The 25,592-nt window shown below is 52.1% G+C and overlaps 1 protein-coding gene across 1 annotated transcript in view; it reads right to left on the bottom strand.

Moving 5' to 3' along the window:
* Positions 1 to 223: 223 nt before the first annotated feature.
* Positions 224 to 25,592, bottom strand: part of MYO16 (myosin XVI) — a 166,384-nt gene continuing 141,015 nt past the window's right edge. The window contains exons 28-34 of the mRNA XM_078618109.1: positions 24,822 to 24,918; positions 14,040 to 14,274; positions 12,731 to 13,179; positions 10,365 to 11,597; positions 9,037 to 9,201; positions 7,952 to 8,100; positions 224 to 995 (exon numbers count right to left, since the gene is read on the bottom strand). Of these exons, the coding sequence (XP_078474235.1) occupies positions 546 to 995; positions 7,952 to 8,100; positions 9,037 to 9,201; positions 10,365 to 11,597; positions 12,731 to 13,179; positions 14,040 to 14,274; positions 24,822 to 24,918 (2,778 nt within the window). The 3' untranslated portion in view covers positions 224 to 545. The remainder of the gene's footprint in view (positions 996 to 7,951; positions 8,101 to 9,036; positions 9,202 to 10,364; positions 11,598 to 12,730; positions 13,180 to 14,039; positions 14,275 to 24,821; positions 24,919 to 25,592) is intronic.

Below are 25,592 nucleotides of genomic sequence, written 5' to 3'. Positions count from 1 at the left end.
GGAATATTACAAAGGTTTGTGTGCACGGGGACCAATACATCGTCCGCAATACTTTTTGTTTAAAGATATTTGTTTTTTTTTACACTCAATTGCATATTTGTAGTAAACTACATAATAAATAAATTAAACCGAACCTGAATTTGAAAAATTCATCATGACGTTACAATGACCGACGCACGATCGCTTTTTTAAAGACCCCCCCACCCACCACCAACCCACGGCTTTGACAAGAGCACATTTCAATTTGTACAGCGGAGAAGCGCCACAGGGACGGCACCTCGAGCTGGCCGAGCCGGCAGGAGACGCTCGCTCCACACGGCCCGGCCCAGGGGAGTCGAAAATCACGGTCTCACGCACCGCCACGACACCCAAGCACGGTGCCCTCCCTCGGAACTGGCGAGCGCCACGCCGTCCCAGACGTGGCCGCTAGCGTCCACTTTCCCCGTCGGAGAAAACTGCGGCGGCTGCGGCGATGGCCGGCGGCGCGCAAAGACAAAAAGTTACGAGGGGTCCACTCCCTTCGCGGCCCCGCGACCGCTCGGCGGTCACATGGCGGTATCCCACACTCCCTTGCGCTGCTGCTGCAGCTGCTGCTGCTGCACCTTGGCGGTGGCGGCAGCGGCGGCAGTGGCACGACCCTCCCCCGCCTTGCCGACTCCGTTCTCGATGGGCGGTCCGGGCTCGGCCGAGCCGTCGCGAGGTCGCGGGGCGCGGGCCGCTCCGACGTCCACGCGCACGACGCCGGCCGCGGCGGGGGCGGTGGCGGCGGGGTGCGGGGTCGGCGGCCCTCCGTTCTCCGAGGGCCCGTTGAGGTGGGGGCCCGGCTCGACGCGGGCGCCCAGGGAGCCCTGCTTGCGCAGCACGGCGGGCAGCGTGCCCGGAGACGCGGACGCCTCGGCGGGCGGGCAGGGCTCCTCGCAGAGACGTCGCCGCCACTCCAGCACCTCGCGCAGCGCCGCCTGGTCCCGCTCCGTGCTCAGCTGCTGCCACATCTGCTGGCCCACACAGGATTCCAGTCAGACTCCACGTCGACACCATCAAATCGCGACGCTGGATCGCGAAAGTTCGCCAAATCACCAGAGTGGTAAATCCTTCACACCACCCCGCACCCCCCCCCCCCCCCCCCCCCGATGACGCTGATGACGGTGATGGCGATGATGTTGGTGATGTCGAACCATGATCTTGCGACCTGGAAGTCTACTGCCCAACCAAGTCAACTATATCTCCTGCCCAGAGTGCAGACACAGAACAGTGAGCTCGAGGAACGCCACATCACGCATTGTGATATTCGACTGACGATGGTCCTGTCATGCGGCCGCAGCATTAGATGACGAAGACAACGACGATGTGGATTCATCGATGAACAATTGATGATCGCGACAATGATGACGGCCGACGACGATGCCGACCTGTGAATGGCAATGATGATGCCGTCAATCTGATATTGTGAACGGCAGGTGTGACTTCCGCCTGCGCCAAGCATGAAGGCGCCGCAACGTGGACTCGAGTAAAACGAGACACCAAAGTGACATCGCAACTTATCGTCTCGGATGGCACCACTAAATAGCACAATGGCAGGTGGATATTTCAATGGCGGGGGGGGGGTAACATGACCCCTGTGGAGTTGAAGCCCCATCCAATTCATGTCACAGGCCATTGTGTTCCGTTTGCTGGTAATAACTGCAATGTATTAATTATAGCTCTCCTTGATTTTCCACAGTCAGAGTTCCGGTACCCTTGGGATCCGACCCCTGGGCTCATTATTTGCGCTGCCGCTGTTGCGATGTTTTTTGTTGTTTGTTTTTGTTACGGAGGCGGCATTCACGGCTTGGCAGCAGGACACAGGGTGCTGGCAGCAGGAGGGGGCTAGGGGGCTCTCGTGGCCCACGGGAGGCACCAGAGCCAGCGGTGAGCGAGAGTCACAGCGCCGTGTCCCAGACAACTCTCACCAACAAATTGCTCGCGCAACTCACAAAAAAAATAAAAGCAAATCGGTCCAGTTTGCAGCCTCGGTCGCGATTCCCACGGTTTACGGGTGGGTACAGCAATAACACTTTTCTCAGGTACACATCCGAGCCGAGCCAGCGTAGGGCCGACCCTCGCAAGACATCTAAATCTGGCTCGAGGGGGCCAAGCAGGGCCAGGGGTGGGGGGCAGGGCTGATGACGAGTGCGTTCGCGTACGACGTCAGCAGTAGCACGTCTCCTCGCATTTCTGCAGCGGAAAATCAACCCGCGCTGGGCTGGCTTGAATGTGCCATTCATTGGAAGAGAGCACACGCGAAAAAGAGCAATCAGCAACAGTAACGAGCTACTTAAATGCTGTGCATCGGTCTCCAACACACAATTCATGCTGCTGAAGCAGTAACAAATTGACACGTTTGTTCACCACGTGACAACTTTCTGAACTGGCTGTGTCGGGCGGTTGAGGGGATGCACGACACACTTCGGAATTGTATTCACGCGATCTGCCCCAAAAGTCAATCATGAACCACAACATCGGTCGCGAAAGCCAATCTTTCAAATCTATTTTCCATCCTTACAACCTTTTTAATGGATGGCGAACATTGATAAAAGATATTTCTGAAAGTGGCATTTCAATAATGAAGGTAGCACCATTTGTCTCTCAGGTTCACACTTTCAGAGGAGACTGGCGAAACGTGAGCGACCCGTGGGAATTGAACCACAAACGAGAGTGAAATCGGCTCAGAGGCACACATGATGATGGGATACTATTATAACAGTTCACTATACTATAAGACAGTACACTATACTATTATAACAGTATATTATACTATTATAACAGTACACTTTACTATTGTAACAGTATATAATACTATTAGAACAGTTCGCAATACGATTATAACAGTATACTAGTATAATATAATATGATTCATTATAACAGTACACTATACTATTATACTAGTATAGTATACTGTTAGATATACTATTAAACTCGCATAATATTCAACTGCCATATGAAACAAGCAAATGAGACTCACCCTCGGCTCAAGTTCTAACCCCGGTTAAACAAAATAAACTTGAACACTGAAAACGAAACACCCATTCGGTATCGTGTTCACATCGTTCCCAAAGTGCGCGCGTACACAAACACGCAGCGCGTAATGTAACGCGTCAACGGTGGCGCAATAGAAACCAAGTACAAAAAAAAACCGCTAACACCGTGCTTAATAGCAATGTTTCTATTTGATACTCTTAATTATTTAACATTTTTCCAGGTAAGGCCCACTGAGGATTACAGATCTTTATCAGAAGCGACCTGGCCATCAATGACAGCTCAACAAAGTGGCTTATCGAGTGGAAATTTATGGCAGCCAGATGTATGTATGTTGAACTTCGTTCGTACCGTACGTAGCTAACCGCGACAATCAGAGATACCCTAAACGCACGTCGATTAGAAATGTGGAGGGAAAAACCGGAGGACCCGGAGATAAATCCACACGACCACGGGGAGAGAGACACACGAACTCCAAATATACAGCAGCAGGCGTCAGGGTCGGGATCGAACCCACGACCTCCCGTACACCAAGCGAGGTCGTTAACATCTCGCCACGGCGGCGCGTTCGTGTACACGAACCATAAATACTGCGCGCCGACTCCTGCACAGTGGACTTTGGTAAAGATTGCGTGACGTTATTCGAACGTCGGTCAAACAGAAGGAAAAAAAAACTGGAGGCAGAACAAAATCACCGTCCGCTGTCGTAAGTAGCACCGGCGATTTCTGCAAGAGCGGAATTAAACACGGTTTTCAGTGCGACCATGTCTAATTTGATCACATCACTCAATTGTGATAAAACCCACACGGGGACATTGTGCGCTACTGGCAGTAGGCAGCGGTGCTTGCGCTCCACCCCTCCCTTCACCCCCCCCCCCCCCACGGAGCGCTCACTCGCTGCTGCGACATTTGGTTGGGCACGACAGCAGCGCGGGTCAGCGCGACCGTGTTAGCAGCGAGCGGCACAGCGAGCGAGAGTGGGCGGCTTTCTCCCCGGGGGAGGCGTGGGGCTTTGCCCGCGTGGGACGCTCTGAGAACAGAGTGGGGTGGGGGGCACTGCCGCCCCGTGATGTCGCAGGCGAGGCCCCGGTAGGGTCACCGAGATAACTGCGGCTTATTGTACGACGCAAGCTTCGTGATAGTCGTACCCGGCGATTCATTCAGCCGGAAGAGTCCGGAACGCTGTTCCAGACATTATTTTAGCCACGCCACGCCACGCATAAATCTCACCTTATTTCTGCATTGAAACCTGTTCAGAGGATTGTCAGAACATAGGACTACAACATTATTTACTGTAACCTTATGCCGATAAACCCTACTCCATCCAAGCCAGCCACTTGCGGCGTTCTGGAAAATAGAGTGAAAAATGAAGCCCTAATCTTGTTGGTAATTTTGCTAATAAATACAAAATTTCGTTATTATCAAAACCACGTGAGAATTCACCGTGAATCAGTGCATCTGTGACCAAGGGAGACCTGGATCACGTGCATGGTGGAACGGACAGCGCGAGCAGTGAGAGCAGCACCAAAGAGGGAGCGACCGCCCATTGAAATAGCAAAGGCGTATCCCAGGGGGATGCAGGCTTAGGAGGCAGTGGTTGTTGACGCAAAGAGAAATTGTGCCATCTTCTGTAACTTATACGTTATTAAAGATCCCGCGCACACAATGAGGGAGGCACACTCTCTGTCACAGCTCAATGGTGCACAATGTAAGCGTCACCTCGCCACGATTACTTTCTACCACCGAACCCAGGGCCGTCGTTGGCGTGGACTGGCGATGTCAAGCATCGTCGTGAGCAAAGGCACGCAAGTGCATCGACTTGTTTCGGAATTGTCAAAGTGGCAACGACAGATGGTGAGCCCTATTAACTTAACTTCTGGATCTTGGGTAAAAGGTAAATGCGCAGCCACTGCAATTGCTTGCTCATGCCACTGCAGGTGAAATGGCCCCCACTGGGTGTCTCAGCAGTGCTGGCTCAGTATGTACGCTGACGTGAATATCATTTGTCTCCTCAGCCACCCAGCTACTCTGGATACCTCGATGGCGCAGGTGATGGGTGCGATGAAAAGAGCCTTTGTCTCATGGAGATTGTGGAGGTAGGAGGGGAGTGGTAGGGCGCTGCGCCACGAACTCGGCGACTCGAGTGCGATTCCCGCTCACGGTCTACATCAGTGATAATTATTTGAACCGCTCCTGGGCTTCCCCTAGGTCGACTCAGGCTTAAATGTGTACCAAATGGGGTGTGTAAACATCGCCGCTAAGGACACAAAGGCGGTCGGGCGTGGTGCTGGCCAGCCACCCCGTGCCGGCCTTCATAGGTGCTCGCTCACAGCACTTGCCCCAACAGTCAGTGAAGGCTATACGGGGGACCTTTGCCTTTGTCTTTTGTACCGTTGGGTGTGAGTGCCTCTAACAAGCACGGTGACAGGTACAAAACAATATTTACCCTTGGGTTAATCTGACCCAGAGTCTTGGCAACTATGTAGTCAAACACAATTTGAAGTCATTACATGATGCAAATTACCGAAGGATTTGTACTACGATGACGTTTTTACTGCATAAGTATTTTTTTTTAACTGGGGCAGGCGCGGGTGGGGGGATGAGGTTATAAGTCAAAACGGAAGAAACGAAAATGAATGCAAAGCAGAATAGGGGCAAGGTTCGTGAGCGGCATTAATCTCCGCTTTGCTAAGTAGCACGGGTATTTTTTTTTCATATTGCAGAATTAAACAAAAATCAAACAAACAAAACGCAAAAAAGCCACCGTCAGCTTTTTTCCGCGTCAAATGTTCGGCCACGCGGCATCAGGACACACGAGGCTGTAATTATACCAGGGTTGATACAAATGAGCTGTCACGCATCAAAACCGATGGTTAATAAGGAACATTTAGATATAATATATAATATACATACCTGGCGTAATGACAATGTAGAACCAGACGAGACAGACACCGAAGAGACATCTAGATAAATAAATAAAACTCTGAAGACGCTTAAACTACAGCCACAACTTGACAAGAGGGAGTAATTGAGAACTCAATGGGGATGACCCGAATCAGCGGACACATTTTGACTTTTGCAGCCTTATTTTAAAAAGTAGCAAGAGCCATGCTGGGCATAAGCCTAATTTAAAACTGTCGCTTTAAGCAACATTTTTATGACGTGGCACTGAATAAAATTGAATAACAGGGGGGGGGGGGGGTACACGTCCTGCTGAAAAAAATGAGGTGTCATTTGTGGGAGAATAGGAAAGAAAAAACGCTTTCCCAAATGTGGATGGTGGCACTCCTCATTTTAATTGGCACTGAGGAGAGGCAAGGGATTAATGAGGGCCTGGTTGTTCAGGCACGACAGGCACCCGCGAACAGTCGAATAGACTGCGGGCACCGTGACCTGCTGCTTTGACTGGGGTCAAACAACGATAAATGATGCAGGTGGCAGCCTGGGTGGGGTCCGGGCGGGGGACGACGACGACGATGAACGCGGCTTTAAACGAGCGGCCTCGAGCCGAGCCCGGTGGGAATGTGCACACCTGCCAGGGGAGGCGATCGTGGCGCCGGCTATTAACCCCCCGCTCCCCCCGCCGACTGGAGAACAACGAGAGCCCAGGAGTTGAAGGAAGGGGGGAACGAGGTCCCTTCAGCCCCATCTGTCTCGGCACCCTCGTCCCACCCGGGCCACGAACACCGTGTCCCCTACCCCCCCCCGTCAATGGCAATTAGTGAACAGGCAACTCTCCCCTTCCAAAACTGCCTGCCCGCGTACAGATTCACGCACGCGCGCACGTGTGCACATGTGCACGTGTGCACGTGTGCACGTGTGCACGTGTGGGCGTGTGGGCGTGGGGAGCGGTGGTGTCGCGGTTAGCGCTACGCTGCGCTACAAACCCGGCGACCCGAGTTCGATTCCCGATCATGGCCAACACCGGTGACTATTATTTGTACCGGTCCTGGTCCTCCCCTAGGTCGACTCAGCCTCCAATGAGTACCCGGTGTGGTGTGTAAACATCGTCACTGGGAAGACAAAGACGGCCCGGCATGGTGTTGGTCACCCACACCCTCGTGTGCTGTGCCGGCCTTCATAGGTGCTCGCTAACAGCACTCGCCCCAACAGTCTGTCATGCCTATATGGGGGATCTTTGTGTGCGTATTGGTCCGGAGGTTCGGGCATTCTAACGAGAACCCACCAGAGTTACAATGTCTGCCACAGCTGACCTCCCCTAGGTTGACTCAGCCCTAGTATACGCCACCTCCTCGATGCCCACGGGAAGGGAATTTTGCACCATCTGTGCCATCCACCAACCCTCCACAGTGCTGGATTAGGGGACGCGAACTGCCACCACGAACAAATAATTAGCTGCATAATTCCCAAGTCATATTCAGGGCCGGATTAACACAGGGGCCATCAGGGGCTCTAACTCGGAGCTTCAGACTTTGAGGGCCCATCAATGAAGGAAATATCCTACTCTATGTTGGTTCAAATACAATGCTGTATCACTTTGATAAAGCCTAGCAGGAAATTGGGCCGTGACACGGCCTTGTGGTAGCGCGTTCACCACCTGAGGTTCATGGTTCGAGTCCGGTGGCTGCCCTGGTTAATACTAGCGACCCGTGTATTTTCTTCCGGTTTACCACAGTGGTTGTCTCACTGCGCTCCGAATCCGATAACGCGAGTTCGATTCCCGCTCGCAGACTACAACGGTGACGGATATCCGAACCGGTCCCAGACGTCCCCTGGGTCGTCTCAGCCATAAATGAGTGCCTGGTGATGTTAAAGCAAAGGCAGTCGAGCATTACATTCTGTCCCACCACCCCGTTGTGGGCCGTGCCGGCCTTTGCAGGCGCTCGCAAGCGGCGCTCTCCCCACCAGGCCGTGCAGGCCACAATGTTTGTGCGTGGGGGCGAGTCTGAGGGGGCAGCCTGCCCGTGGCTGGAGCTACCTGCTGTTTGCGAGCAGCCTCGTGCTGGGCGCTGGGGGCCCGGGCGACGGGTGGAGGCGACTGGGTGCTGCCGACGGCGCTTGGCGGCTGCTGCTGCTTCGGCTGTGGAGGACGGCTCCCTGGGGGTGCCTCTGGCCCATTGGGAGCTGTGTGCGTGCGTGTGGGTGGGTGCATGCGTGTGCGTGCGTGTGCGTGCGTGTGCGTGCGTGTGCGTGCGTGTGCGTGCGTGTGCGTGCGGGTGCGTGCGTGTTGGTGCATGTGTGTGGTCATGTGTGAGCATCGGGGAATGGGGAGATGAAGCAACAACAACAACAGTTTCGTGAGAATTGCTTGTTGAAGAAGAACGCGATTTAGTCAAAATTGTGCTGTTGTCTGTTCCTATATTAGGTACACAGAGTACGACACTTAATCGTAATTAAGCATCATCGTCAAACCATTCAACACCAACCAAGAATACATCTCCATCAAACTAAACCTTTAAACTCGCAACCCATCACCTTTAAACTTGGAAACCAAAAATGTATTTCCTTGGATCTTCCTCCGTCTGCCTCTCTTTCAACGTCTTTTTTAAATGCCTTTCTCTGTATTGGTCTCTCGTCTGCCCCTTCTCTCTCGCTGTCTCCCTGTATCTCCAGGGCCCTGCTCCCCCCACCTGCAAAGGTGTAACACAGAAGTCTCTGCCCACCACCAGAATTCCATTGCTCACCAACCTATGATCACCAACTAATCACTTAATTTTCGTATGAATGGTCTTTAAAAGTATTTTGTCCCACTACAACTTTTGTTACGGGAAATGTATTACACATCCATTCTGTTTGTGCACTGCGTTCGATTTTTTTCTGCAACCCAGTTTTTTTAACTCTGATTTACTATTTGCCTAACCGTCGCACGTAAGCTGTTATCTGTGTTTTTTTCCCACTTTAGTCATTTTGACGACCCACTTCACCGTTACAAACTTCGCTCTCCTTGTCGCTGGAGCGCTCGCCTGGTTCAACAATACAAACGGCAACTTCAAACGCAGAACCCGGACTCGACAAATCCCATTCGCCCTCAAAACGCTGGAGTCCGCCCGCGGGTCCCACCGGCGTTCGGTGCCTCTGCCGGTGCCGTGCTGCTGGGTTTGGGCATCGCGCTCCTGGCTCCGTTGCTGGCGGCGGTGGTGGCGGTGGTGGCGATGGTGGCCGTCCCCTCCTCGTCGAGGCTGGGGTTCCCGTTGAGCAAGTCGCTCCCCTCCGCCACGGGCAGCGCTGTTTGCGATCGCCGCGCGGGAACAACGCAGCGGTGTCACGCGAGAACGCGGTTGTTTTCCGACTTTTGCACGTTCCCATTCGCACGGTAAATGTACGCGCGCGTTTGTGTGTGTGGTGGAACTTCTTTTGCACCACCGTACGTAGTCAACTGCGCTAATTGGAGGTGCGGGGGAAAGACAACAAATGAAACACAAAAAACAAGTTTTAATAAAATTCGTTTTCAATGTGTATCTAAAAGCGCACAGCTCGAGTGGCTTCCTAATATCGGAAGGAAGAGCGTTCCAGACGGCTCGCAGAAGTGCATCTGAAAGTGCCACGCGATGCGGTGACCACCGTCTTCGTTCGATGGTGAGCTGCAAGTTCGAGGGTTAGCTAAGGGTCAAATGGGTGGGAAAAGGTGGCTCCTTCTCGCAGTGGGCCCACCCGTTCCGTGTCCTCACGTCACCTTAAGCGCAGCGAATGCCGTCATCTAGGCGAACATCGACGGGCCGATGCGTACACCCTCCTTCACAAGGGGAGCATTGAAGGCACAGGCTACAGTGCAAGTGCGATCTGCAAACCTCACGACATCTTACTTATCTGACGTAATTGCGGAATTATAGCATTCTGCTGGTTTTACCAAGACAACCTCGTGGTGTTACCAGGACAGTCTCGTGGTGTTACCAAGACAACCTCGGGGGTTTACCAAGACAACCTCGTGGTTTTACCAAGATAACCTGCTTTAATCACAGGCGGTCGCCCGGATTCAGGATCTCATCTGTGCCCCAGCACACGCATGATTGTGTTTGTCAGAAACAAGAAGCATTAATCATCACCATCAGCCATAATCTATCCACTGTTGGATGAAGACCTCCCTAAGCCACCGACATCTCTCACAGCCTTGCAACGCAGCAATCTAGCAGTAGCAATACAATTGTCTCCGGGTCCTCTGGTCTTTTCCTTCACATTCAGAATCAACACGCGTTTAGAGAATTCGGCTGCTATAAATTTCCACATGATGACAAGCCACTTCGTTGGGCTACTATTTGTGGCCAGGTCGCTTCCGAAAAAACAGCTGTGTAGCTCAGTGGGCCTTACCTGGTAAAGTAAAAAAATTGTTTAGTTTAATTCCATTCCTGCAGGAACCGTGGATGGCTCTACCGTTCACAATCGCCGCTCACCGTTCGGCTGCCTGATGCGTCTCCCGGCCGACGACCGGCGCAGTGGCAGCTTCCCCGTGCTGAAGATGCTGTTGAGTTCGTCCAGGGGGCTTGTGAGGGCTTGCGCCGCGGGGCCGCATGCCGCCGCCGCTGACGACGCCGCCGTCCACCGTGGTCGCTCGGCCGCCGCGTGGCACCCGCCGGGCGCCCGCGCCCCGCGCCCGTCCTTCCGGCCGATCGCCGGCAGGGTCTCGCCTGACGCGGTACGCGCGCCGCGGCCTCCGCCGGTCTGCCCGTCCTTCCCCTGGGTCTTCGCGGCCGAGTCGGCGGCGTCCTCGGAGGCCTTCGCGAAGTCGGCGCCCGCGGGGCACGACCTCGCCGCGCCGGACAGGGCCTGCAGCCGCTGGGCCTTGCTGCTGGCGGCGCGCGCCAGCTCGTTGGGCGAAGGCAGCGAGGACTGGCGGCAGCGCAGGGACGCCGCGGTCGCTCGCGGCCCGCGCGGCGGCGCGGCCGCGGTGGCGGTCGGGGGCGGCGGTGGGGGCGGCGGAGGGGGCGGCGGGGTGGTGGCCCTCGCTGCGCCGCCGAGCGCCGGGGCCTCCTCGTCGCCGGGGGACGCCGGGCCGGCGCCGTCCGGCGGCCGCGAGACGTAGCCGATGATGGCCGTGTCCAGGATAGGCAGCTGCTTCACCTCCAGGGGCGTGAGCGGCGACTCGTCGAAGGGCGGAGGGCAGCAGTTGGCGCCGCTCGTGGGGAAGACGAGCAACGGCGGGCGGTGCGGCAGCAGGTCGGGGAACGGCGCCGGGATCCGGTACGACGGCGGCGGCGGCGGGGACCGCGCCAGGAACGGCGGCGACGGCGGCGTCGCGGCCGCCCCCTCGCCCGGCCCGTCGTCCTCGTCTCCCGCGCCCCGCGGTGGCCTGGCGAGGCGCCCGCGGCGTGAGCCCCCCGAGTCGTCCGGCCCGGGGCTCGGGTGGAAGTACTTCATCTCCTCGTACTCGGACTCGGCCGCCTCCGGCGTCGAGCCCCTGCCGAAGTCGCCAGCCATCTCGATGTAGACCGGCTCACCGTCGTCCGCCTCCTCCGCCCAGAGGCGGCCGGGCTCGCCTCCGGCCGCAGACGGCGCGGGCGGCTGCGGCTGGGCGCCGATCTCCTCGTAGGAGCCGCTGAGCCGCGTGCTGGGGTTGCGCTTGGGCTTGGGCGGCGGGTTCTTCTTCATGGTGCTGTAGTCGTCGCTGTGGGGCCGCGGCTTCAGCTCTGTCGGGGCGCGGGACCGCAGCGAGGGTTGTTTTATTGACCGCTCACGAGCAAGTCGTCGTACGGCTGACCAGCTGTCAACACGGTCGCCAGTCAGATCACGTGAGTGAGGGTTGACCGTGTGGATCTCGTGGATAGCTGCTAGGTTAACATGAAGCCACCGCATCTCTACTTTTGGTAGACCTCAATGCTTTTGAACAGTCCCTACCCAATAAGTATAAAGGGTCCCTATTACAGGGCATTATTTTGGCACGGTTTTAGGCAATAAAGGTAAAGGCGCCATGAGGAAGAGAATTGCGATGAGCTAAAATGGATCAGAATTGAGATCCGTTCACTAGAGAGTTCTAATCAAGCTGACTGCCACTTGGCAGTCTGACGTTAAACAAGATCCACCACATTTGGGGCGATTTGGTCAAAGACAAAACTCTCGCCACTGCTCCAACGACGGGTCGTAGCACATATTTATGGGCTTTCAAGTGATTTAAAAATCGGATGGCTACCTGCTAGGTACGAATTTAAGATTTTTAACAAACATTTCAGGTGCTTTTTCACATTTTTTTTTCATTTACATGAAATTACAAAAGTTACATAATTTAGCGCTGACACTTATTTTGGTGAGAACAGCACGGAAATTAAGACATTGATGATGTTATATCCTGTGACATCATACCGTCAGATGAATCTGAAAACGAGGTCTTCTACGGATCATCCAAAATAATCTCGCTACCGTGGCGAGGTCGTCGGTTCGATCCCGACCCTGAAGCCTGCATATTTGGTGTTTGCATGTTCTCCCCGTAGTCGCGTGGATTTTTCTCCGGTTCCTCAGGTTTTTCCCTCCACATTTAGAATCAAACATGCGTTTAGAGTAATTGGCTGCTATAAATTTCCACGTGATAAGCCACTTCGTTGAGCTATCATTTGTAGCCAGGTCGCTTCTGAAAAAGGGCTACATAGCTCATCGGGTCTTACCTGGTAAAATAAAAACATTTTAATAATTTATCTTCAGATTTTTTGCCAGATCAATCCTAAAAATAAAATTGACAACACATTCCTCCCATACGCTGACCTGCCCTTCACAAGAACCGATCTGAGTCCACTACCCACTATCTATTCCCCGCCGCTTGGCATCTCACCGGACTTGTCGAAGGGCTCCGCCTGGTTCGTGGCGCCGGCGGAGGAGGTCCCGCCGGTCCCCACCGCCTCGTACGACGCGCTGAGCCGCGTGCTGGGGTTCCGCTTGGGCTTAGGCGGCGGCTGCCTACGCGGTGAACCGGCCGCCCCTCCGCCGGACCCCGGCGCTGCCGTGGCCGCGCCGCCCGCCCCGGTCGCCCCCTTCCCTCCAGCCGCCGCCGCCCCCCTCTCGTTCCCCGTAGTCACCTTCTCTCCGGCCGCCGCCGCCAGCGAGTGGAGGGACGGCGAGCGCGGGATGGAGCGGCCCGCGGGACGCAGCGCCGCCGCCGCTGGCAGAGTCAGCGAGCCGCGGCCAGCGCCGGACGGGCCCTCCGAGCCACAGCAGCAGCGGCCCAGGCCGGTGGCGGCGCCTCCGTCCTTCCCTCCGTTCGTTGCTCGGCCTCCGCAGGTGCTGCGAGCGTGGGGAGGGGGGGGGGGCAGAGGGTCGGGCGGGCGACGGCGTTCACAGAATAGCACCGTCGGTCAGTTATCGGTTATCCCTGTCGCCTATTACAGTCGACATTTCATTTTAAGGCCACAGTGTGGCCACAGTGTCATTCACAAAGGCACAGTTCAGATAAAAGCAACGCATGCTCACATTGCACCGGTGGGGGAAAGAGAGAGGGCCACTTCTCATCCAAGCACACCGTGCGGAATAAAGAAGAATGCAGACGTAGGCACAGGCGATCCTGCATTGAGATGTTTTGACCACGGGCACCGAGCAGTGCTCCTCATGGCAGGAGGAGAAGAGGCCGGAGTCCCCAGAGTTGTGTACGAGGAGAACGACACTCAAAGCTCCACACAGACTCACGGAGGATCCCTTGCCGATCGGCGTGCTGCCACCTGCACGTCACCTGGCAGCCCTCCTCTCCCTCCCTCTGCCTACCTCCACCCTCAACTCCACCCCCCCCCCCCCCCCCCCAGTGTTCCCTTCAAGGCGCCGGCCACCCTGAACGTCGTCCCGTTACGTCAATGAAAGCTCGTACCGCGGAAAAATTCTATTCGGCATCCACCGCGATGGTGGCAAAGGAAACGATTTATGCGTTGGAAAAGATGCAGGCGAATGCAGGCGAGGTGACGATGACGGTGGCGGTGACGTCGACGTTGCCGCCGACGACGCCGACGACGGCGGCATTGGTGCCGGCGGCGAAGCCTGATCACGGCGGCGCACCGCACGGCTGACGGCCGTCACCCGCGAAGCGGCGTGCGCGTGGCAGAGGTACCGCCCGTCGGGCGGGGGGCGGGGGGCAGGGCGGAGATGACACAACTCACCCCTTGGCGGGGTCGCCGCCGGCCAGACCTCGGCGCGCCGCGGCCACGGCCCTGGCGGTGGATCCCCGCGCCCGGGCGTGCGAGCGCGCGGCGCCGCTCGGTGCCGCCGCGGCCGTGCACGCGCGCAGCCCCGCGTCCTGCGCCGAGCCCGGGAAGCCCTCCGTGCACGCCGAGTCCCAGCGGCGCATGGCCAGCCGCTGACGCAGCCGCTGACGAGCTATGAAGCGCCGAACCGCTGTCGGGGAAGGAACGGGGCGGGGGGGGGGGCGACAGAAAGAGAATGGGGGGGGCGGGGGGGGAGCAGTGGCAGGGTTACAGGGGGGGGGCAGCCCACGTGAAAGGACGGCATGGAAATGGGGTCTCTTTACATATGAAAGGCACACGTGGGACCCAGGGACCGGGAGGATTGGGTCTGACACTAGCACACAGCTGGCCTTGTAAACAGGGTTTTTTATAAATGTTTTTTTTTTTGCGGGGAGTGGTTTGTGTTTTTTGTTGTTGGGCGACTGGCGGAGGCACGCGTGCCATATGGGTTGTGCTGCCCCCCCCCACCCCTGTGTGCGCTCGCGATTGGGAATTAAAACGCTATCTGGTGGGGGCGCCGAGGCTCCCTCGAATGCTTACAAAGTCAAATTTTCTCTCGCCCCCCACCGTGGCACAGAATAATTTCTCAAAGCGGCGCGACGCTCGTCGCGATTGGCCACCGCGCTCTCCCTCCGCGTCGCTCTCGCCGCCCACGGTAAACGTTCCCAACAACGCGGGTTTAACGACGCAATTATATTTACGTGATCTAAACCAAGAAAAAACAAACTCTAGTACGTTCACAAACGCGATCGCGTTGCGGGATTTGAGATTATTTTACCGATGGCCGGCGGAGATGCGGGTGGGTTTCTTCACGACCGGCGAGATATCGACCGCAGATTTAAACGCAACGCGCACGTTTCTGCGTGACACCGCGCAGAGAGGCACGTGAGTTTACGCTTAAGGACACGGGTCGTCTGGATCGTAAAGTCATGCCAGCCTCGAGAACTCTTACGGGAGACCCTTGTTTTTGGTTTTTAGACTTTTCTGATCAGCTTCATCTTAAATAACAAAACATTTCGCATAAAACATGTGCGAACACGTATTACGATTTGATAAATTCACCGGGGAAAGCACCGAATCCCAGAAGACCTTAGAAGCTAAGCAGCACCGAGCCTCGATAGCGCTTGATATGTGTTAGTTATTTGAAAAATTGTGCATTATTAAACATATGTCATTGTTTGTTGTTACAGCGGTAAGTCAAGAAAGGTCTAAGTCTGTGCTCTCTAGCTTCTTGAGTGAAGAGTAGGCCTATGTCCTTGCCCAATCATGGCCAGCTGGACCACCACGGTGGTGAGATGTTAACTACCTCGCCTGGTATGTAGGAGGTCGTGGATTCCCAACCCGACGCCTGCTGTATAATTGGAGTTTGCATGTTCTCCCAGTGGTCATGTGAATATTTCTTCGGGTCCTCCAATTTTCCCTGCTGCTAGAAATTTCCACGTGATAAATCATTTGTGATCCAAAGGTCACTTCTGAAAAAGAGCTACATAGCTCAGTGGGACTTACCTGGTAAAATAAAAATAGTTTAGTTTAAAAAAAAAAGTTTTTTCTCAACACACACACAAGGTGGCCACCATGCCCATTACATCAGATGTTATGGGCACTGTGTGATGAAGTATACCGAAGGCCGACACTTCTTGCCATGATATCATTTGCCACATGGGATGTGGATAACTGAAGTAAACTCAAATTGGTATTCTAAATAACGGTACCCACCCCCCCCCCCCGCTCCAATGTTATTTTGGCCAGGCTCGTGTGATAGACACGGGCTGGCACATTCACATGCTAATGAACAACAACAAAGTGCTTGCCACTCGTCAATGAACCACAATACCTCGCTGATTTCATCAAGGAAAATGAACCTTCGCGCAAACTCCGGTCGTCTTCACAGCAGCGGATTTTGGCTGGCCATCGATCTACAAAGACGGAGGTCACCGCATCACGCGGCGCTTTCAGATGCGCTTCCGCGGCCGTCTGGAACGCTCTTCCTTCCGATGTTAGGAAGCCACTGGAGCTAAGCAATTTTAAATGATCGAGATTGAAAACTCCTTTCTATCGAACTGCTTCTTGTGTTTAGCTTGTTGCCTTCACCCCGCACCTCCAGTTAGCGCGGTTGGCACCGTGCAGTGCGAAAGAAGTTCACCGAAACGTACGTGCAGCAGCAACTGACAGACACATGGGTGGATTAAGATAAATGTTTGTTTTCATCTGGTGATTAAACTAGTACCCCTCTCCCCCCACACGTTTTGCGCAATGTTTGTTGAACGTTTTAATTAATTTCTCCACAGAAGCAAATATGTATCACACAATGTGTCCTGACCGTTGCCTTCCATGTGTTTGCCTTCTTTTTGAGCTCAGCAAACAGATTGCAAACCGAGAGACAAGGCCATCAAACTGGAGCTGCGAGCTGGAAAGACACCGAAGTTGGCTCACCACCAACAGCTTCGGAGGAGCATTGCAAATTGAGATGTTGAAAATAAAATGACTATAAATGATCATTATCATCATATCATCATCATAAAATCAAATTACTGAAGATAAATTATAATTTTGTTTGTTGCGGTTGCACCCGACTCAAGAGCAGCATGGCTCACAGGCCTCTACCTAATAAATGAAACTTCAAACTTGAAAACTTGATAATCACCATGATCATGTTCTTTATTTTTAACCAAGCAAGAACTAAATGAGTCGAAAAAGTACGTTTTAAATGTAGGCCTGGGGTAAGACAACATGAAACACAACACTAAGGTAAAGGTGCAGCCCTGCGATTGCTTCTCACACCACCGCTGCCAGAAGGATCATCACCAGAGGGAAGTCTCAAGCGCCTCTCTCGAGGGTATGGGCCTACTCTTCCATTCTGGTCAGGCGTCTTGGGAGAGTGGGAATACCCACGTTTACCCCACCACACATGACCATCGACTAACTGCGGTGCCCCATATAATACGCCGGGAGATTGGATCGCCAACCTCTGGATTTCAAATCTGACACAAGGTTGTTGCACTTATCATTCATAAAGTTCACGACCAATTTTACACTGATAACAATCCCCATGCGATAATACACGGCACATCCATATAGTAGGCATTTAACAAAGCCGTTGATGCATTGATACAAATCAATTCTCACGCCAACGATGTTGGCATTGAGATGGGTGTGTGTGTCTGAAAATCAATTATTCATGATTCGTGACAATTACATGCAAATGATGTGACATTGCAGGCTAACAAGAGAGAACAAATGAGCGGCAACAAGAGACAGAGAGCGAGTCAAGCCGAGACGAACGTGAAACATTCTGAAATCAAAACTACGATGATGAACCTCGACACTTACGTGCCGAAGAAAACACACGCCATCCAGTCCCTCTCATTGTTGTCGTTCACACTCACGAGTTTCCTCCCGAGTGAGTGGACATCCACTTAGGGCGACTTGGGGCCGTTGCGTGTGATTGCTGTCCTGGCTACGTACGGTGCTGAAGTACATACCACCATCATCATCACCACCACCATCCTTACCACCATCATCATCATTACCACCATCATCATCACCACCATCATCATCACCATCACCACCATCATCATCATCACCACCACCACCACCATCATCATCATCATCACCACCACCACCATCATCACCATCACCACCACCATTATCATCACCACCACCACCACCATCATCATCACCACCATCATTATTTCCCAAGCTCTGCAATCCTCTATATATAAACATATTTTAGGCAATTTTTTTCACCTGATGACGATTGCTTGTGTTGCGATCGGAACGTCGTGACATTGTTATTATTTTCATTTTTATTATTTTTTTCTATCTACGTGGCTTTACCGAAAGACCCACAGAATATGAATACAATTAATGAGTGTTTAGACACGTGAGAGGAAACCGGAGCACCTGGAGAAAACCCACTCATGCGAGGGGCAACGCTGTATCCCACACAGAAGGAACACGTGGTATTAGTCTGTACTTTGTTGTGCTGCCTTCTCTTGGTGGTCAAACAACCCTCGCTGCCTCCACATTGGTGGATTACAGGCGAAGTGGATAGCCAATCATCGCCCGAATACAAGTGATTTTTTTGGAATAAAAAAAAAGATATCATAAAAAGCTTTATATGAAGGTTTATACAGCCCCACTAGGGGCCTACTCTTCAACGCTGACCAGAAGTCTTGAAACAGTATTATTATTACTACTACACGATTAATCATACGCACGAATCGTACACACTCAACGCACTTATTTTGGCAGCTGCTCCTGCGTGCGCTGCTGGGATCTCCTCCCTCGGAGCCGCGGCGAGAGAGAAGAGAGAAGAAGGAGGTTAAGAGGCTCAGGGATGCGCGGTGGATGCGTGATGAATGACCAGCGTATTTATCAAGCCATTTAATGCGCTAATCCCACCTGACACCCCCCGCTAATGTGGCAGCTGGGGACGTCTGTCCAGAATGGGGCATCCTGGCAGATTACCCTCATCATCATCATTACTGTGCAACACAACCACCGTGCATTATACAGTCATTGAGTTTTTAATAGGTGGATGATTGTGCGATCCCACGCACCAGCCCTACACGTTCGCAGACAATGTGCCGAAATGCATTTCGAAGCGACGATTTCACGATTTTATTTGTTGCTGTTGCTAGCTCGGGCCCACTGAGCGACATAGCGCCTTTTCAGAAGCGGCCTTGGTCACAAATTATAGCTCAACTTAGTGGCTTATCACGTGGAAGTATATAACAGCCAGATACTTTGAACGGATGTTTCTAAAAGGTCTATCTTCCTTTCTCATTTTCATCGAGTGCGACGGTGGCGGGTTTAACGACACATTTATATATTTACGCGATCTAACCGCAAAACAACTGTATCATGAAGGAGGTAATTAGTCGGAGTCTCAACGCGGCTGGAGAAATGACACCTCGGTATTTACAGTATGTCAGAGGATTGTCGTCGTACACCCGGTATCCCGTCCCTTGCTGCACACACGGAGCCTTCTGTCCTCTTACTCATAATACACGTTTTTGGGTTCGATCGCGTTATTTATAAATGTGTCGTAACCCTCCACCACCCGACACGGCCGATCAGCAAAAAAGTGTCACGTTGACAAAAGACAAATATCTTCTTGGTTCTCTCGGTAAAGTCACGCAGAAGGGAAATAATAAAATAATTAAAATAAATATAAGAAAAAAATTATAATATTAAAGTAACAGATAAAAAACATGATAAAATAATTATTTTATTATACTTATTTATTTTATTTTATTATTTCCCTTCTACATGACTTTACCGAAATAACCAAGAAGATGAATCCCTGCAGTCACGAAAGCTTTAAATCGAAAGGATCCATTCTGTCCAGGGTCCAGAAAACATTACTCGTCCGAAGGCCCTTCCATGTAAGACGACTTTGACGACACGTTTTTTTCTTTTTTGGGTGAGAAATAACAAAGAATGTGCAATGTTCCGAATGAAAATCGAACGTGGAAACAGATCGCATGGGTGTATGTTCAAGAGGATCAGCTCCTACACGGATGGATGGATTTTCTTTTGTTGACCACGTAGTTCATGTATAAATTATGTAACCATAATAGTGGGAGATTGCCTAGTGAGATGTTGCTCCGTATCCTCTACTGCCTCTCCTCGACCTTCCTCCTCTCTGTAGTTTGGAATTCCCTCCCATCAGTCACTCATGCTGTTCACTCCCTGCCCAAGTCCAGGCTTAATACCTTCCCTTGTTTATTTCCCCTATGACAGCCTTCTAAAATATAAATAATACGTACAAAATAATAATTTACATTTATAAGGCGCAATGTATCCAGGGATCTCAGTGCGCCAATGTATCATATGCGCGCCTCCTTTACCTACATGATGCACACGTTGTCGCTAGTTTGTATTGACATATGCTTACATGTACGTGTCGCGATTCAAATCTTAAACTGTTAAGAATTATTCAAGTTTAGCAATTATTTTTTTACACCGATCCTGAAAGTAAACATTTGAAATGTGGATTTGACCAATTAAATATTGACGAAAGAAAATATTATGACTGCATGTGAACCGTGTTCTGGTATTGAAATATATCTCTGCATACTTCAACTTTAAAATTACAATAACAAATTCTCAAAAAAATACTGGACCGTTGTATGACGAAAACTAGCGAAAAACTAATAAAGTCCCCAATTGTGTCGACAAATTAGCAACCCCCATCGGCTTAGTGTTTGTGAACAGGCGGAGGGAGCGTTCGGGCAGTGGTTCATGCACTGCACCAAGCACGTACAGTCGAACTGTGTTACATTCTTTTCTTTCTCAAAAAACGTGTTGTCGGTCAAGGGGCCCCAGTTGCATACCACTGACTAATACATCAAACGCTGTCCTAATCAATGCTGGGTGACATGGATCATCGGCTTGGCAGATGGCCAGTGATCACCTCCTTCCCCCACCCACCCAAACACAACAAACACTCGTGCTGGAAATAATCTGCACACGTGAGCGGCGGAAGACAGCAGGGGCGGCTCAATCTCAGCATCGCCAGCTTCAGCTGTGGCGCAGAATGTCAAAATGTTGTTCGGCACCACCCACACGCACCCCCGTCCACCTCGCCCGTCACATCCACCGCACGACGGCGACGCTGTGGCGACGCTCTTTAAGGCAGCGCAAATTACCGCGGACAAAAAAACATTCATCTGCTAATTGGAATTGAAAAATTACGGAGAGCCGAAGTGAATGTCAATGGAATGAAGCAAAACAGCTTTGCAGAACGGTTCTGCACCAGACCCTCCTCGCTATTCTTACATGTTCAATAGGTTCACATTAGGTCGGCTCTATTCACACAAAACAAAAACAAAGATCGCCCGTATAGCCTTGACAGACTGTAGGGGCGAGTGTTGTTTGCGAGCATCTATGAAGGCCGGAATGGTACACGAGGGGGTGGGTGGCCAGCACCACATCCGACCGCCTTTGTCTCCATAGCGGCGATTTGACACACTACACCAGGTACTAATTTGAGGCTGAATCGACCTAGAGGAGGCCCATGACCGGTTCAAATAATCGTCACTGGTGTTGGCCGTGAGCGGGTCACCGGGTTCATAGCAGAGGTCGCAAACGGGTTTTGATTCCTTACCCGTACCCGTACCCGGCCGCACAAGGGTCGCAAACGGGTACCCGTACCCGAACCCGGCCGTACCCGTACTCGGCCGGGTACGGGTAGCTGGGTATCGGGTAGGGTACGGGTATCGGGTACCCGGTTGCGACCTCTGGTTCATAGCGCAGCGTGCTAACCACTAGACTACCGCTAAAACACACACACCCAACATGTACTTGCAAATACAACCTTCAATCACAATAACTGACCCGATGGTTCCGTGGTAGAGCAGGCGGCTCGCAATGGGAAAGGTTGCGAGTTCACATCCTCATTGGCGTGGTGGGGGGTTGACTCAGCCCATCATCCCTCTGGGTCTATAAAATAAGTACAACTTTGTGGGCAAGTCAATATGCTGTTGAATGACTTGCCCCCTGTCATCAGAATGTGGAATATCCGCTCCACCTCTGGCCACAGGGCAGGAAACGGGAGATGAGTACGTACCGTCTAAATGTTAATTCGAGCAGGAAATCACCGACTCGTTTGTTTGTTTGGACTATTGCAAAGCCGGGAGCTTGTAATGCCGCGCTTTGGCATAAGAAGTCCCCCGGCTGGGATCGGCTCAGCTGCGAGCGGTGAGATCAGGGGCTCTATGCGGCTGTACCAGCTGCCCCCTTTGCTCTCAGCCCTGGCAGAGTGGTGGCACGTGGTCCGTTCCACGTGGACGGAGGGGAGAAGACGGAACACAAGGAACCGGCTGACGCCAGAATCAGAATCGCTTTATTTAAACTGGAGGAATCCGATGAGCTAAGAAGCTCTTTTTCACACATGCCCAGGCGTCTTGGCAGCCGGGCCACATGGTGCTTATTCCATTTTCCCACCGTCAAACTGGACACTAAGTCTCCAACTTGTAGTAGTAGTAGTAGTAAAAATAGGATTGGTTAAACTACTATTTAATAGTAATACTAACATTGGTTAAACTACGACGTGAGTGTTCACGGTTTAACCTTTGGTTAAATAAATACGTGTTTTCACGGTTTATTTGATAGCTAAACTACTGTGTGTTTTAATAGTTTAACTATTGGCTAAACTGCGAAGTGTATTTTCACGGTTTAACTATTGTCTAAACTACTCTGGGGGTTGTCACCGTTTAACTATTGACTAACTACCTACTACGTTTGTTTTCACGGTTTATTTGAAGGCTAAACTACTGTGTGTTTTAATAGTTTAACTATTGGCTAAACTGCGAAGTGTATTTTCACGGTTTAACTATTGTCTAAACTACTCTGGGGGTTGTCACTGTTGAACTATTGACTAACTACCTACTACGTTTGTTTTCACGGTTTATTTGAAGGCTAAACTACTGTGTGTTTTAATAGTTTAACTATTGGCTAAACTGCGAAGTGTATTTTCACGGTTTAACTATTGTCTAAACTACTCTGGGGGTTGTCACCGTTGAACTATTGACTAACTACCTACTACGTTTGTTTTCACGGTTGTGCGAGCATCTTGTGAGCTTCTCGTTCAATTCAATTCCTGAAGAAACTCCGAGCACGTGGAGCGAAACGTCGGACATCATGCCGGACAACACAGATCCGGGTACAGGCGTACAACCCAAAGAAGCATCGAAGAGCTGCACCTCTCGTCAAGTTTGGGAGGGAAAAAGAAACCAACCCGTTGAGATGATTTCATCAAAACTTCGAGCGTTTTGATGGAATCATCTCAACGGTTTTGCCTCGAATGATGGCCTTGGGTCAGGAGTGGAAAGGCCATTGATGTGGAAGGGGCCAGACCTTGGATTCAACTACTCCTGTTGACTAGCAGCAAAACGGTATATTTTTGTTGTTGTATCGGCCATGGACCGTTTACGAACTGAGTTGAGTTCCAACGCGAAAGCAGTTTGGTTTACTGAAATTCAAATGTTCCCCGATTCACTCCAATCACACATTAACTTTCGGTGGCTACCTTATCACTCTTGTATTGCTTTTACCACGTCACCTGCTTCCATAAGTGTCACACCTTGCACAAGTGTGTCTTCTCAAAAAACTGTGTCGTTTCCTCTGACACGTGACATGCTCGTTAGTATAATCGGCCAAACAACCTAAAATTAGAACTTCCTTGAAAAAGTGGCGAGTCTCGGTGAGGCCTTGCAAGGAAAATGAGGGAACGTTATTATCCATAATAAAGGATTTTTTCGGGTGAAATCGTGTAAATATAAATCTATCGTTAAACTCGCCACCACCCGACACAACCCATCAGTAAGGTTCGTCACGTAAACAAAACTTGCCAATTAGTTACTTTCAGCACACCGGTGTGTTGGAGAGTAAATCCACAACATTTTACAATTCGAGTACTGTGACGTTTTGCTGGTGATTGCAACCAGTTTCATCGGGCGACAGCCAGAATTGGCAACAATATCCACCTTTATCATGGACAATATTGGTCGCGAAAGCTTACGTGGTTAAACAAAGTTTCAGACATCATTATCATCTTCATCGTGACTGCCTTCGTCCGCGTGCGTGCGCCATGGTGCTGGGTGCAAGCTGAGCTCCGAGTGACATCGGCTCAGTTTTAAGCACGAGGACATCTGGCCCTGGCAAGCGCTCGAGTGCAGAGACAATCTGAGAATTTGCCAATGGTGGCGTGGCGAGTGATCTATTTATATATCCATACATCAGATCACAAACAAGGGGCTCTTATTATGAACCGTAATGAGATTTTTTTTTAAATCCGCACAAATTGGCATAAAAGCTCACGGCTTTGGTCAGTGTTCTCACGAAACATTGTTTTTCCCAGAGCTGAGGTTAGAGTTGAATTCGTAAAGCCCCGGAGGTGGGCATGTTGCAGCATCCTGGTCACCAGTTGTTGCCGCGAAGCGATTCCGTGCGTGCGGTCGGCACGAGCTCATGCCACTCATGATAACCCGGGTTTCAAGAGTCACGTGTGAATAAATGTGCTTACTTACTCTTCCGATCGTTTGCTCCTGTTATTAGTATATCCCCATGGCGCCAAGTCTGTCTCGACTCTCTTCTCATCTGGCACCGTGACTTTCTCTCTGCTATCTTCTTTGTCTCTGTTTTCGTTGGCCAGTTACTGATCGCTGCCTCCACTACCCCGCACCCCCCGGCGTGCGTGATGACCTGCGTGGTCACACACACCCCACGAGCCACGCGGCGTGGTGAGACGCTCATCCAGCAGTGGCTGTACATAGACATATGTGTATACATCCCCGTGAGAGACCAGCGCTGAGAAGGTGCAGTGAGCGTGTGTGTGTGTGCCATGTTGGCGGTGGGGACGTCGTGGTTAGCACACCGCACCCTGAACCCGGTGACCCGAGTTCCATTCCCGCTCATGCCCAATGGCAGTGATGAATATTTTAACCAGTCATGGTTCTCTGCTAGGTCGGCTTAGCCTTAAATGAGAACCTGGTGCTGTGCATAAAACATCAGAACCGGGGATATGAAAGCAGCCGAGTACGGTGCTGGCGACCAACCCCGTCGTGCGCTGAGCACGGACTTCGTGGCTCCTCAGCTCTTGCCCCGGCATCCTGTTGAAGCTATACGGGGGATCTCTGTCTCTGGTGCGCCCTGCTGCCCGGTGGCCGTCGAGGGGTTAGAGCGCCCTACCCTTTTGGCAGACGACCACCTTCCGCTGCAGCTGGTGGCAGATCTCGGCCAGCTGGTCTCCGTGCCAGTGCTTGAGCAGGACTCGTGAGGGACCCAACTAATGGAGACACACGTACACACACAGACAAAGAGACAAAGCTCCTCCGTATAGCCTGAACAAACTGTTGGGGCAAGTGCTGTAAGCGAGCGCTTATTAATGCACGAGGGGGTGGGTGGCCAGCACCGTGCTCCCCGGTGCTGATGCTTACACGCCGCACCAGGTACCCACTTAAGGCTGAGTTGACCTAGCGGAGGACCAAAACCAGTTCAAAAATTCGTCATCGCGAGCGGGAAATCGAACGTGGATCGTCGAGAGTTCGTAGCGCGGTACGCTAACCGCTGCGGGACCGCTCCCCATGATGCAATCACACACACGCATGCACACATCAGCAATCAAACGTAATTACATTGTGCCATGAGCAAATATGCACTGTAGGCGAGCACGGTAACACGCATGATTATTATTACTATCTAATGTGCAAAAACATACAATCACCCTTAAGGCACGAACCCCAATTATATGCACCGAATAAATCAAATCAATCCGACATATGGAGAGGCTGTCACTTTGCATGCTCAAGACATCAAAGGGCCATTCAATTGTGAAAAAGCGTGGCTTGAAACACAGTAAGTGGAATTAACGCACACGAGAAGCAACAAACAGCCTCCTGCCTGCGCCCGCGTCTCCAGCAAACGCGTGGCGCCCCCCCCGCCCCCCCTCCACGATGGACG

This window comes from Lampetra planeri, chromosome 56 (assembly GCF_965212315.1).
Source record: "Lampetra planeri chromosome 56, kcLamPlan1.2.h2, whole genome shotgun sequence".
Lineage (NCBI taxonomy): Eukaryota > Metazoa > Chordata > Hyperoartia > Petromyzontiformes > Petromyzontidae > Lampetra > Lampetra planeri.
This window is presented reverse-complemented; position numbering and strand designations above follow the sequence as displayed.